The sequence below is a fragment of the Phaethon lepturus genome, unplaced genomic scaffold (genome assembly GCF_000687285.1).
Source record: "Phaethon lepturus isolate BGI_N335 unplaced genomic scaffold, ASM68728v1 scaffold45923, whole genome shotgun sequence".
NCBI classification, from domain to species: Eukaryota; Metazoa; Chordata; class Aves; order Phaethontiformes; family Phaethontidae; genus Phaethon; species Phaethon lepturus.
Window position 1 is genome coordinate 1,268 of NW_010529445.1, and position 12,420 is coordinate 13,687.

General features: G+C 37.1%; 1 protein-coding gene across 1 annotated transcript in view; it reads left to right on the plus strand.

Annotated features, from left to right (window-relative positions):
* Nucleotides 1-6,832: 6,832 nt before the first annotated feature.
* The window catches only part of RASGRF1 (Ras protein-specific guanine nucleotide-releasing factor 1), a gene marked incomplete at its 5' end in the record, with an annotated part of 8,056 nt that continues 2,468 nt past the window's right edge, over nucleotides 6,833-12,420 (plus strand). The window contains 5 exons of the mRNA XM_010283924.1: nucleotides 6,833-6,893; nucleotides 7,576-7,679; nucleotides 8,299-8,383; nucleotides 9,004-9,201; nucleotides 11,155-11,234. Of these exons, the coding sequence (XP_010282226.1) occupies nucleotides 6,833-6,893; nucleotides 7,576-7,679; nucleotides 8,299-8,383; nucleotides 9,004-9,201; nucleotides 11,155-11,234 (528 nt within the window). The remainder of the gene's footprint in view (nucleotides 6,894-7,575; nucleotides 7,680-8,298; nucleotides 8,384-9,003; nucleotides 9,202-11,154; nucleotides 11,235-12,420) is intronic.

Below are 12,420 nucleotides of genomic sequence, written 5' to 3' on the forward strand. Positions count from 1 at the left end.
AGAAATGGGGAAAGAAAAAGCAAAAGGAAGGAGTAGTGAAATAAAACAAATCTAAAAAAATAAAATTCTAGTAAAAATGAAAAAAAAAGTATGCACAGAAATGGAACTAAAGTTAATTAAAAATTAACTAATTTGAAATATTTTGTAGAAACAGATTGCATTTTTTAAAATCTTTCTTTCATAGTCATTATCCTCACAGTATTCCTGGAAAGTATTATGGCACTTTACAAACAGGCAAGTAAAACACAAATAAAATGAGTTGTCCAAGTTCTCAGTGGCAGTTTCTGTTGGAAACAGAGAATAAAGATTTCCTGACATACAGCCCTCAGCCAAACCACTTTTCATCAGGGTTTGCAGCTGTATACCCTAATCCTGCCAGATTTTTCAAACACCATAGCTTGATTTGATTTGGTAGTAGTTTGGTAAATTTGGTCATATAGAATCATAAGTCCTTGGTTACATCCCACAAACTAGCGCTGGAAAAAGAGCCGTTGGTGGCTCAGCATGCAGGACTAGTCTTTTGACTGAATGCCGCATGGATGTCCCACTTTCCTTCAAAATGAGGCGTGAAATTTAAGCCATGGCTAACATTGATTATGAAAAATCCTTTATTGCTTTTCAAGACTGGCAATGCTGCTAATGTATATGCATGCTGAACAACATGGTATGTTGAATATTTCAATACTAATTCAATTTCAATTCAATTTCAATACTATTTCAACACTAAGTCCAATAAGCATCAGTGACACAGTATTGCTGTCCCAAGGGTTCAGAAAACTGCTGAAATTACTCCTGCGTCCTATCCATGTGTTTATTATGTACAGAAACTGCCCATCCACTTTCAAATAGAAGCTGTTGCATAAGTAAACTTTCAGATAGAGGCCGTTGCATAAACAGAACTTCTATAATTTAAGCTTTAGTTCAGCTGCAAGTCAACAAGACAACCAGATACAGTCTCCAAGTTAAAAATGTCGCATTAAAAAAATTGTCCCAAAGTCTTGCGCTGAGCAAAACTGTAATCTGAAGCTCTGGAGCTTGTTCTGCAGCCACACAGGAGGCAGTTATTTGCCAGGCATGTCCAATTCATTAACAGTTAGCTGGTAAGGAGAAATTAATTCTCCAGGAATGGAAACTGCCTCAGTAACCTTGCAAGAAAGAGAGAGACTATCAGACCAGATCTGAATTTGGACAAAAATCATTCATTTGGGATGAAACACACAAATGTGTCATATACCGCACCCTTTCGCTGAAAGGAGGAGCTCTGGTTCTTAAACCACCTCAGGCAAATGGTTTGTCTGGTAATTAAGAGTATTTCATAAGCTTTCAAAAAGGCCTGTAGTTACTCCCGAAGATATATTCTCTGCAAAGCTATATAGTTAAGTGAGGAGAGGAAATCAGAGGATTTAAGAAATAATCTGTAGTTGCATGGCGTTATTTGTGTGTAACTGTGGATCGGTGGTAATGACACAGGGATGCATGTTCCTTTACTCTTCCACAAGCCTTCATTTTGATTGCATATTGGGAATATTCATAAGCTTTTAAAAAAACTGATCAAGTTGCTAGTCCTAAGCAGTGACCTGCTGGCCCATGGAGACTGTGAACACACGCTTCTGGCTACCTCAGGAACCATCTCAGCTATTGGGGCAGCAAGCAGGAGTCTCTCTGGTCCTCCACTTCTCAGCTAGTTAGTGGATTCAGAGGTGGAGTCAGCTCCAGACTGTTCTTTGAAAACTTAACTTTTTAATAATTCAAAATATAGAACTGAGGAATAGTTTCTATCAGGAGGATTTAGTTTTTCTGGCAGGTTGAAAAGGTCCTTGCTCAATACTGGAACTGATTTTGTGAAGAATGAGAAATCAACAGAAGCAGAAGAGACAATATCCTCATGCCTGCATCCTATCTGACAATACAATTGTATGAACACAGTTGGAAACCAGGTTTCTAGTGCCAGAAGAATAAAGTTTTTTCTATATTTGCACTAAAAACAAAGATACTGCTTCTGGTGCAAAAAGAGGAAATGGTGACACAGAAGTGGTTATTTCCCTGATGTTCTTTGCCTGTTGTCTCCTGTGGTACCATGGCTGGTTGTGGAGTTGGTCAAAGCAAACATTGAACAAGCTCTTCCCTAAGATGGGAGAGTTCTCTCTATTACTCATCTCTCAAGATTACTATTTATTGTATTAGGGACAACCAAGACTATGTTCCTCTTGACCAAGAACTACTAAGCTTTAGGCAAACGCTCCCATGCTGCATCAAGACATTGTGAAGAAGCACCATGTTCTACACTGGTATATCTCTCATGTCATTGTTTTCTTTTTTTCTGCATCAGATTACAGATTTTCTATCATTTGCCAACATGGCAGATTAGTGTCAATGTTCTTAATGTTCCGAGAAGGCCTGTAACGGAATAAAATTATTTCTTTAGTTCCTTGAACCATCCATAAGTTATAATGACAGGGTGAGGAGAAAGCGATTTCCTCTCTGCACTGACTTAGAAAAAGTTCTTTGGGGGGACCCACTGTGTCTAACTGAAGCATCTAACCATGAAACAAACCGTAGACAGCTAATGAAGCACTCCTTCCAAGGCAACTGCCTATCACAAAAGAGATTCTGTCCACCAAAATTGGCTGAAGTTAGGCATCCTGACTGTTCCTCCAGAGATCATAGAAGACAACTTTTCTCAGACAATTAGAGAACACGGGCAGTGACTTGCAGAGGATGTGAGTCCCACCCTGGATGTCCTAAAGGTATCTAGGGTCTTTCCTGTTGTAGAAATGCATAGAGGTGCTCCCAGGTATTGTGTTTCTCTTTTGGTTTACGTACCAATGTCTGGTTTGGAGAAATGCTGCTCAGTCCATCACCACCACATACCTACCTTCTTGGAAAGATGTTTTCTTCTTGGTTTTCTTCTAGATGGAGAGCTTTCGTCTAATACTACTTAGAGGAGGAAGATAAATTACCCACCTAGAACTGAAGAGCTTTTATACTGTTACTAGAAATCAATTTGAAGATTTTTGACAGCATATATTTTTATGTGAAAGCACAGATTTGTCATAACTGGAAGTTTGATGAAATTTTCACTCAAAAGGCTTCTCTGGGGCAGGATGAAAACAGGAAGGAGAGGTGAGCCAGTTGACATGCCCCTCATGAAAATAGTCATTCACCCAGTTGTTAGGTGACTGTCATAAAATGGGCTTTTTAGTTGTTCTGAAGAGGTACTTGCTGCAGACTTTTACATCTAACAGGCCTTGGCATATCAAAACATGTAGTCTATCAGAATTCTGCTTTGCCAGTCAACCCTCACGGTAGGTCTTGGCTTCCCCACATTTCAGTTTCTGTAGTCTACTCTCGGCTCTGAAAAGTACAGGAATTCAAAGTGAGGTTAGGAAAAGCATTCCTTACCATAAATTCAATGTTCAAACACTCGTGAAAGAAGGTTCTTGCTTTCTGAGCATGGATATATTCCATGGCCTGTCTCCTTGAAGGATATGGGGTACAAATGTCTCTTTTTACAAACTGACCCAGCCCTTGTGTGTACGTGCGCATCTGTGCATATAAATTTCTTGGAAAGTCAGTCCCTTTGTTAGCAGAGATTAGAGGAGGAGGGTTGGTTTGTATTCCGAAGGTATCATGGTTAGCTCTGGGAAAGACTCTGTATAGAATATGAATGGCAAAGAAAGTGTTTATGAGAGATACTGAGCAGCTTCATGCCTTCCTGAGTGATCAAACAGAACAGCTGGTATTTCTTGCATGATGAGATTGTTGTTGAATTGGACTGACAGAGTTTCTCTGCAGGGTAAAAAAGATTTTATTTCTTTTTATTCAATATCCTTTCTGAAAGCTAGGCAAACCTACTGAAGTATGTTTTGCTTGAGATTTTATCAGCCTTATTTACTAACCCCTGAAACCTAGGTAAAATTTCAGTTACGGTGAAGCAGGAAGGTGTAAAGCTCAGACTGAACAGCAGTTAATAACTTTTATAAATAGTCCTATCTGGAGAACAAAAGAGTGGTTCAAGAAACAATTCCTTCTCCTTTTTCCTCAGAATAAATGTAAATGAAATCCAGGGATATGCAGAGGTCAAAATATGATGGATGACCAGTTTTCTGCTTTGTATGATCTCACCAGACAATACATTTCAGTCTCTATAACTTGCACCAGCTTTTAAAATATTTTTTAAATATTTTATGTACTGTAAAGGAATGAAGAGACAGATGTTAATATTTTCCACTAGAAAATTATTTTAATACTTGGACTGGTCAAGCATGAAGAATAGTTTAAGTGAGTGAGAGGTCTAATCTTAGCTGCTGACTCTTGAGAATTAGAAAGTTATTTCTTACATATTTACTTCCTTCATTTGTAAGGATAACGATGAAGGTGTCACCCCATTCAGTCCTCTCTGACAGGGGTATTGTTGAACAGTCCAGAAGAATCTCTCCTTACCTTTGCTTTCTCTCATAACTCTTTTCACATGGACCTGTGCTTCTTACCCAGCTTCCAGGATGCTCTCCTGGAGTGCAAGAGGAACTGCCCAAGCAGAACTCATCAGCTCAACATACCTTCCTAGACCTCTGTTGATACTAGGTATCGCAAAGCTAGACAACGGTGCAGACTGAAGGGGAAGCTACTATTGATGCTATCAAAAAGTAACTTTATCTGCAGATTTATACATAGAGCATTTATGGATAAAAGGAGAATTTTTTTCACGAGACCACTGTGTTAGAGAAGAAGCACCAGGCACCCCTTTAGAATGAGGGGTTGGAAGTCTACATAAAATGTGAGATGTCATGTTAGAGAATATCAGGAAGCAAAGATGGGGAAAAGTTAAGTATTTTCAGCCTTTTAAAAATCTCATGTTTCCTACTTTATTTTGTATTAAGCAAATGCAATCATTTCTGTATCAAAGATGAGAACTCCAGCCAATATGAAGTTATATGTAAGGAACTCAAACAATGAGTTTAGAAGATCAGTGAGAATACTTGGGGCAGAAGGGCAAGCCCTCTCTTTTTTTTATTGCCAGGAAGCACATGCTCTTGTTATGTGATGAACAACAGCTTTCTGCAGGCAATCAGTCATGAGATACAGCACCAAATAAGCTGCTCAGGAAAGACAGATTGCTAGTCTATTTACAGTTACTGAGGCTATGCACTGTTACTATCTGGAGAAGAAGCTTAGAGTTCTCCTGAAGAAGTAGACATTCAAGACTTTGCACGGCTTGCCCATCGGACATAAGGTGTTTCCAACTCCTGTGAAGAAAGGGGCATTTTGTGTGGATTTGATAGGCTGAAAATGAAGGCAAGGAGGTTTCTTAGATCCTTTCTCTGTGTATCTGCATTTGATTTTAACCTAGTCCTCTAATTTGGCAAACCAAAAGGAAACAACAGCAACCCACAACAGAAGAACCTAGTGTACTAAGCATTAACACTTCCTCCCCACCCACATAGTACAAATTCCGTATCTTATACTCATAGCTGAAGACTCCAGGCAATGTAATCCTCTCTTTTAACCCTTTCCCCAGCTGGTGCATGGAAAGTCTGTTACTACTGCGTGCAAAAATAAAGAACTGGAGGGATGATGAGAAAATACCTGGTCCAGTTGCTGTGCTTACTGGAATGATCAGTAGAACTGAAAATGGTCATCTAAACTTTCCTTGAAAATTCAGATGATGAGTACTCTACAACTTCTGCCGAAAGCCTGTTTCAGTGCTCACCTATACTTGCAGTTGGGAAATTGAACTTAATGTTGAAACTAAATCTCCTCTGATGCAAATCAGTCCAGTGACTTCTTGCCATATTGTAGGTATCTTTATAGGCAGTCTTTTACATACCGTCATACTGTTCTTTCTCGCTGAATTTTCTCTATACTATATTATATAAATCCAGTCCATTCAAGGTTTCTTTGAGTCTATATTTTCCAAAGGAAGGCATAAGATCTTAGAATTATGTGCCAAGATACTCTATCAGGGTAGATGGGGTTTGATGAATACTTATTACTTCTGCTAGGTTCATTTTTGACCCTTTACTCTGAAATAACCCTAATAATCACAAGTTTTCTATAGCAGAATTGGAAGCAGGCATTAACACTAGTATTACTGAAAACAAACCATGTACTTGCTACAAGTAAAATCTGCTAGCAGTTTGTTGTCTATTTCCATACTCACAGCTCTTTGTGTGGGACACTGAATAGGACAGTTGTCATGCCAATAAACAAGAACACTTCCCAGTGAATCACTCGATGCATGCCTGATTTGCTTTCTTCACTTTTCAAATGTTGATTTTTCAAATATTTCACCAAAATATCATTTAGCAAACTAGTTTAAAAATCAGAGAAAAGGCTTGAGTTGTAATTTTCCACCTTTAGGTTTCCTAGGATTATTCAGAATAGAGAGCTTCTGATTGAATATTATTGTTATTGTGTTGTATTTTTGCATTGTCAGTCCAGTTCTTAAAAAGGGAATTTTCCTTTGTCCACCAAACTTCATTGCACTAGAGTCAAAGTGCGATAGATGTAGAAACCTTATCACTATAATCAACAAATAAGTACAGTAGTTATTGTCATTGACCATTCCACAATGTATGCTGTTCTAAGCTCAGACGTTTTAAGCCTCTGTGACCACCATTTTACCCTACATGACTCTGATGTTGTACCATTTTGTACACTTTTACTTAAAACAAGTTACTAGATTTTTTGTACCAGAGTTTTTTTCTTTACATCTTCAATTGCAGTCTTAGAATTTATTTTAGATGAACATGATTGCCTATCTGTGATAAGGTTTTCTCATAACCATAACCAATTTTATTTATATAGGATGTTCTGCTACTTAATCTTTCAGGGCTCTTTCTCAGGATGATCAAGATGATACCCATTTAAAAATAGAGGATATCATTCAGATGGTAAGTTTACCTTGAAATTTAAACATAAATACTCCTATAGAAATCTTGTGGGTTTAAGTCAATAAAATGTAGCACAACTGCAGCTTTACAACTCTGGACAGAAATACTGTTTTTTTATATCAGGAATATACATTTCAGTTTAGAGAAAATAAGAATTTGGAGCCCATATCAAAGTTTATCATATCAAAACTTTAGGATTTGGATTTAAATCACACGATGAATTAAAAAAGGGGAAGGATGTTGATATATATGAAATTTTAAGTATCTGCCATCTCAACTGCCATCAGAACCATAACTGGCTTTGACTGACAATGCCTGTCCTCCAAACTGTAGTCACTACCATCTCATAAGTGCATTGCATTAATCCAAAGAAGAGTGTGGGCAGTATGATCATGAGCAGAACTAGGTGCAGTATTATTATGTGCAAAGTAATGTGGAATACACAGACTTTAATTTACCTATGTACTTATTCATGATTTGGTATGGGCCTGTTTTCCTATGAGTTTCCAGCCTGACTTTACCCTTACGTTGTTAGCAATTTTCCTTAATTCTTATTTCTTTGTAGCAAAGAAGCTAATTACAACTGTCTCTTGAATGTTCGTATGAAGTTCTTAATACCCTGTGCTTTGAAATGTCCTTTGATGCAAAAAGAGATCATTAAGTGTTCTCCTTATTTTTGCAGTCAGATTGTCCAAAACCAGAGTGCTTTGAGACTTTGTCAGCCATGGAGCTTGCAGAGCAAATAACTCTTTTAGACCACGTAGTTTTCCGAAGCATACCATATGAGTAAGTGTTCTCCTACGAGTGACTGAAGCGAGCATGGTGGATGAGTTACTGACTGGCAGTGTTAGGCATTACACTAATTCATGCTACTGACAAAAAGGTTTGCACACATAGCAGGATAATGTCCTTTGGCTGTTCCTATCATTGCCTCTGACTCCCCTAAATTTTCATCATGTTTTGAAAAACTGAGTCCTTTGCTAAGAAAAAAAAATCTGTGGTCTAAGGCTCTGGGCTAGTGAAGGGTGAATTATAGAATGGAAGTACTGAGTCTCCAGGGAGGGAGTGTCAAATCAGCTTCATTCATACAGCAGTTTAACACGAATATAACCATGTAAGCTGACAAGACCAATTTCAAACAGGGTCACAATGCTGAAAATTAGGATGGAGGGATTGGGGGAGGGGATTAAAAGAAAAATAAATCTTCTTTATAATGCTTACTACTTCAGACAGAGTAAAAAAATGCTATAGTGAAATGCTGGAATTAGTGTAAAGCTGTGTTATTAGCTTCTAACAAAATAAGGTATACTTGAAATCCACTTAGGCTTTGGTTACAGACAGAGACTCTGTGCTGTGTATATTAAGGGCATTTTTGTTTGTTTTGTTCTCTCCCCTCAATGTTTAGAGAGTTTCTCGGGCAGGGCTGGATGAAAGTGGATAAAAATGAGAGAACACCCTATATTATGAAAACTAGTCAACATTTTAATGATGTAAGTACTCTTAAATATAGATTGCTTTCTAGGAACTCTATTGACACTATCTATGACCTCTGGAACAAAAATATCTTTTGTTTACAATGTGATGTAACTTCTTATCTGCTAGTAACTGAATGTTACAGTCATTTTGTCATTAACCTTTTAAATCAAAGCACATGAGTCTCGTTTTCAAGAATTGGTACTCAGCATTTCAACAGCAATGTAATAGAGTATAACATTTTAAACTGTGCTACAATGCCTTGTTGCTTACAGAAGAAACTGAATTTTCTTCAGAGATTGAAAATGCAGCACCAATTCTATTTAATGAATGCCCTTTGTATCCCCAATCATATACTTGCTCTTTACCATTTTCCTTGAATTTTATTGAGAGACTTCCCTATTGGTTTTATACTGTTGGCTTGGAGATACTCCCCATTGCATCTCTTACCCTTCTTTCGCATCATCATTCCACCTCCCCTTCCCTACAACACTGTTCTCAATACACTTTCTCTGGTTTTATTAAAAGCCATGAGTTCTGTTGTGCATTATTTTTGTCTGCTGTGTTCAGTAAATAATTTTATGTTGAAAGGGATTATATTTAAATGTCCTACGTTTCTTACTCTTTGTTTGTTTAGATGAGTAACCTTGTTGCCTCCCAAATCATGAATTACGCTGATGTCAGCTCCCGGGCTAACTCAATTGAAAAGTGGGTAGCAGTAGCTGATATCTGTCGATGTATGCACAATTACAATGGTGTGTTAGAAATCACGTCAGCCTTGAACAGAAGTGCAATCTACAGACTTAAGAAAACTTGGGGTAAAGTATCCAAACAGGTAAGAAAGATACAATTACAGTATGATTTCTAGTTTTCATTGCTCAGTGTGTTCAGAAAACAACATGTTGAGATAGGGAGATTCCTCCCATAAATATTTCTACTTTTATAGTACTCTTGACTATTTGCTGGAAACACTAAGTGGTACTGTATTTCATCTCAAAATATTTTGTATTTAGCTTACTCTTTTTTTGGTACCATTAATTAAATATCTGTAGGAACAAACTGATTTCAATAGAATTAGCAAGTGCCTAAGCCTACGACTTGAGCCTGAAGTTTTTTGAGAAAACTAAATTTAGATATTTTCAGATACACACATCTAGGTGGTTACTAGCTATAACTGTAGTCAGCTCAGGTGCCTAAAATAGGAGCCATATTTCCCTGCCTGTGCAGAAAGTCAGGCAAAAGGTCAGCATTTCCTCTCAAGGTGCTGGCATTTTGCTACCCAGTAAGAAACCGTAGACAACCAGACCTCTTTCTCATTTAGGTGCCTAAGTTTAGATGCAGCTAATATCTCCCTTTAACCCTCACCTTGCTGCTGAGACTGACAGAAGCATGGCTGAGCCTGTGAGAATGGCTGCCAATAACAAAAATAAGACATACACAAAAAAGACTAGCCAGGATGAAGAGTAACCAGTCTTTTATAGGGAGTTGGACTTGATCCTTATGGGTCCCTTCAAACTCGAGATATTCTACAATTCTGTGATTTTATGTTCTCTGTTTTAAATGGTTTGGAGAAATTGTTTGAATTCTTTAAACCACAGCTTTCTGTTATTTGAAAAAAATTTAGTATTTTAGTATGGTGGAATAACAGAGCAAGAGGAGGTCGGTAGGACAGAACCAATCACTTGTAAGTTAGGCAGTATTTGGATACAGGATTTACTCCAGCTAATTGGAAGATTTCAGGTTGCCCTTTTTAGATCTGGATAATTGATATGCAAAAGATGGGCTTTTATCATTGCATTTCCTCCTTCGTATGTTTCTGCAGCTTTTGCAAAACACTCAAGCAACCCAAGCAATGAAATCCGCGTAGAATACATTCTGACTTCACTGCCTTGTTTCTTCAGTCAGCTTTTTCTCAGATGCTGTATAGCTGGTGCTACGTTCTTTTATTTAAAAATATGCTAAAAATCCTTTCAGTATAAACTGTTATATAGGTTTACCTCCAAAAGTTCTATGTTTTGGATTTGATTTTGAAACTTCTCAATTAAAAAAACCCCAACAGATTAACATTGTTGCATAGTTCTCCAGTACTTATTGGAAATATAATCAGAGTGTTTCTTTAGCCTGCTATTTAGAAGAAAAAGAAAGTGTCTGCTCTGCCTACAGCTTTCTTTTAATTGGAGATTCAGTTTCAAATATGACAAATTTCTCATGATTCTGTATACTGTCTTAAGTCTATAGCATAGATGATAGACTGAAAAGCAAATTTATTTTGCTTACGAAGTAACCAGGCTCTGATGATGCCCACTGAAAGTAATCTGTGTGAGACAGTAACATATTTTCAAATATATATTCAGCTTTTTTCAGAAACTTGGAGGCAAAACCAACTTAGTACAAGATGCAAGACATCTTTTACTGTCCCTAATTTCAGTAAAAGCAGCTGAGGATCCTCAGCAGCATGTACGATCAAGTCTCTAATATTCTTGTATACATAGTAAACTGAATTGCTGAACATTAATTTAATGAACTTGTGTTTTTTCCTGTATTTGCAGGCTAATAATATGAGCATAGGTATAGGTTCTGTGTATCAGTCAAAGGAGAATCTTTAATGCTGACTATTCTCCATTTTCAGAAATACACTAGGAACTACAATGAAGCTAAATTCCTAATGCTCATGTTATTACTTTTGAAAATGCGGTAAAGATGCTAAATAAATTACACCTTTTCTAAAATCTAATCCCAGACATTTATGTGCAACAGCAATGACATTTGTAATGCATTTTCTTTCTAGACAAAAGCTCTCATGGACAAGCTTCAGAAGACTGTGTCATCTGAAGGAAGATTTAAAAATCTTAGAGAAACACTCAAAAAGTATGCTTCCCTACATCATACAATTGTGTTTTGTTATAAGCAGTGGATAGTACGTGTTAAAGATCAATTGGCTTTGATTAAGCTTTAATAATTAATACAATATTGGAAAATATTTTACCCTAATAACCTTGTAAATTCTAGTTTTATTCTGTTTGGTTTTATTGTTTTGCTGAATATTCCATGATTTAGTACCCTGATAGATAAGTATAATATCTCCAGAGAATTACTGCAAAAAATTAAGCTATTATTCTATTCCACATTCTATGTGAATGTTCTCTGTTGGAATTACACTGATGAACTTTTTCAATAAGTGTGAAGCCAGGTTTATAATTAAAAGTTCTTATTCAAAATCAGGATTCCAAAGAGTCCTCGTTCCAGATAAGAAGTTTAGGACTTAAGAATAAGCTTGAGTCAGATGAAAGATCCATTCATTCCTTTATCTCGTTTCTGACAGTGGCCAGTATCTGTTGAGAGGAATGTAGGAACAGGTCAAATACACAGTGATATTTGTTCTCCTATACCCTCCCAGCCCCCTATAGTCTGCCACCCTGGAAAACAGCCTGTTTTTTTGTACAATAGTCCTTGAAAACAATTTTCTTTAATTGATCTGCCAGGTTGTGTTTGACCGTATGTAATTTTGGTATCCAAAATATCCTGTGGCAAGGGTTCTACAACTTATTTATTGACTCCAACTGTAGGCATACAAAACCTGTATTTTTGCAAGTTCTGTAATTAGAAGTAGGCTTTCCAGGACTGAGTTGTACAACTTCTTTAAGTGGTCTTGAGAGAAGCAAGAATAATTGCTGAAATGTTTCAAAACCTACATAGTTCACGTTAGTAAATTTTTACTTTGAAAATATTGTTGGTGAGCTAATCATATTTTTAAAAATTTATTTACTCACAATATATGAACAGATACTTTTATACACCTTTCAGTTAACATATTGCTTGCCTGTGTATAACAATCACCCTCACAATATAAAAAATTCCCAGCGCACTGGGAGTGAAGCGCACTGCTAAGCATAGTCAGCAGTCTGCCTGAGTTAAAAGTACAGCCATCACCCTGCATTTGTCTTATGCCAGAGCCTCAGAAAACCAAGTTTGCTACTATTTCTTCTGAGGCAAGAATTGGTGCATAGGGAGCAGATTATTGCATTAGGAAAGCAACAATCATTATCCCATTCCT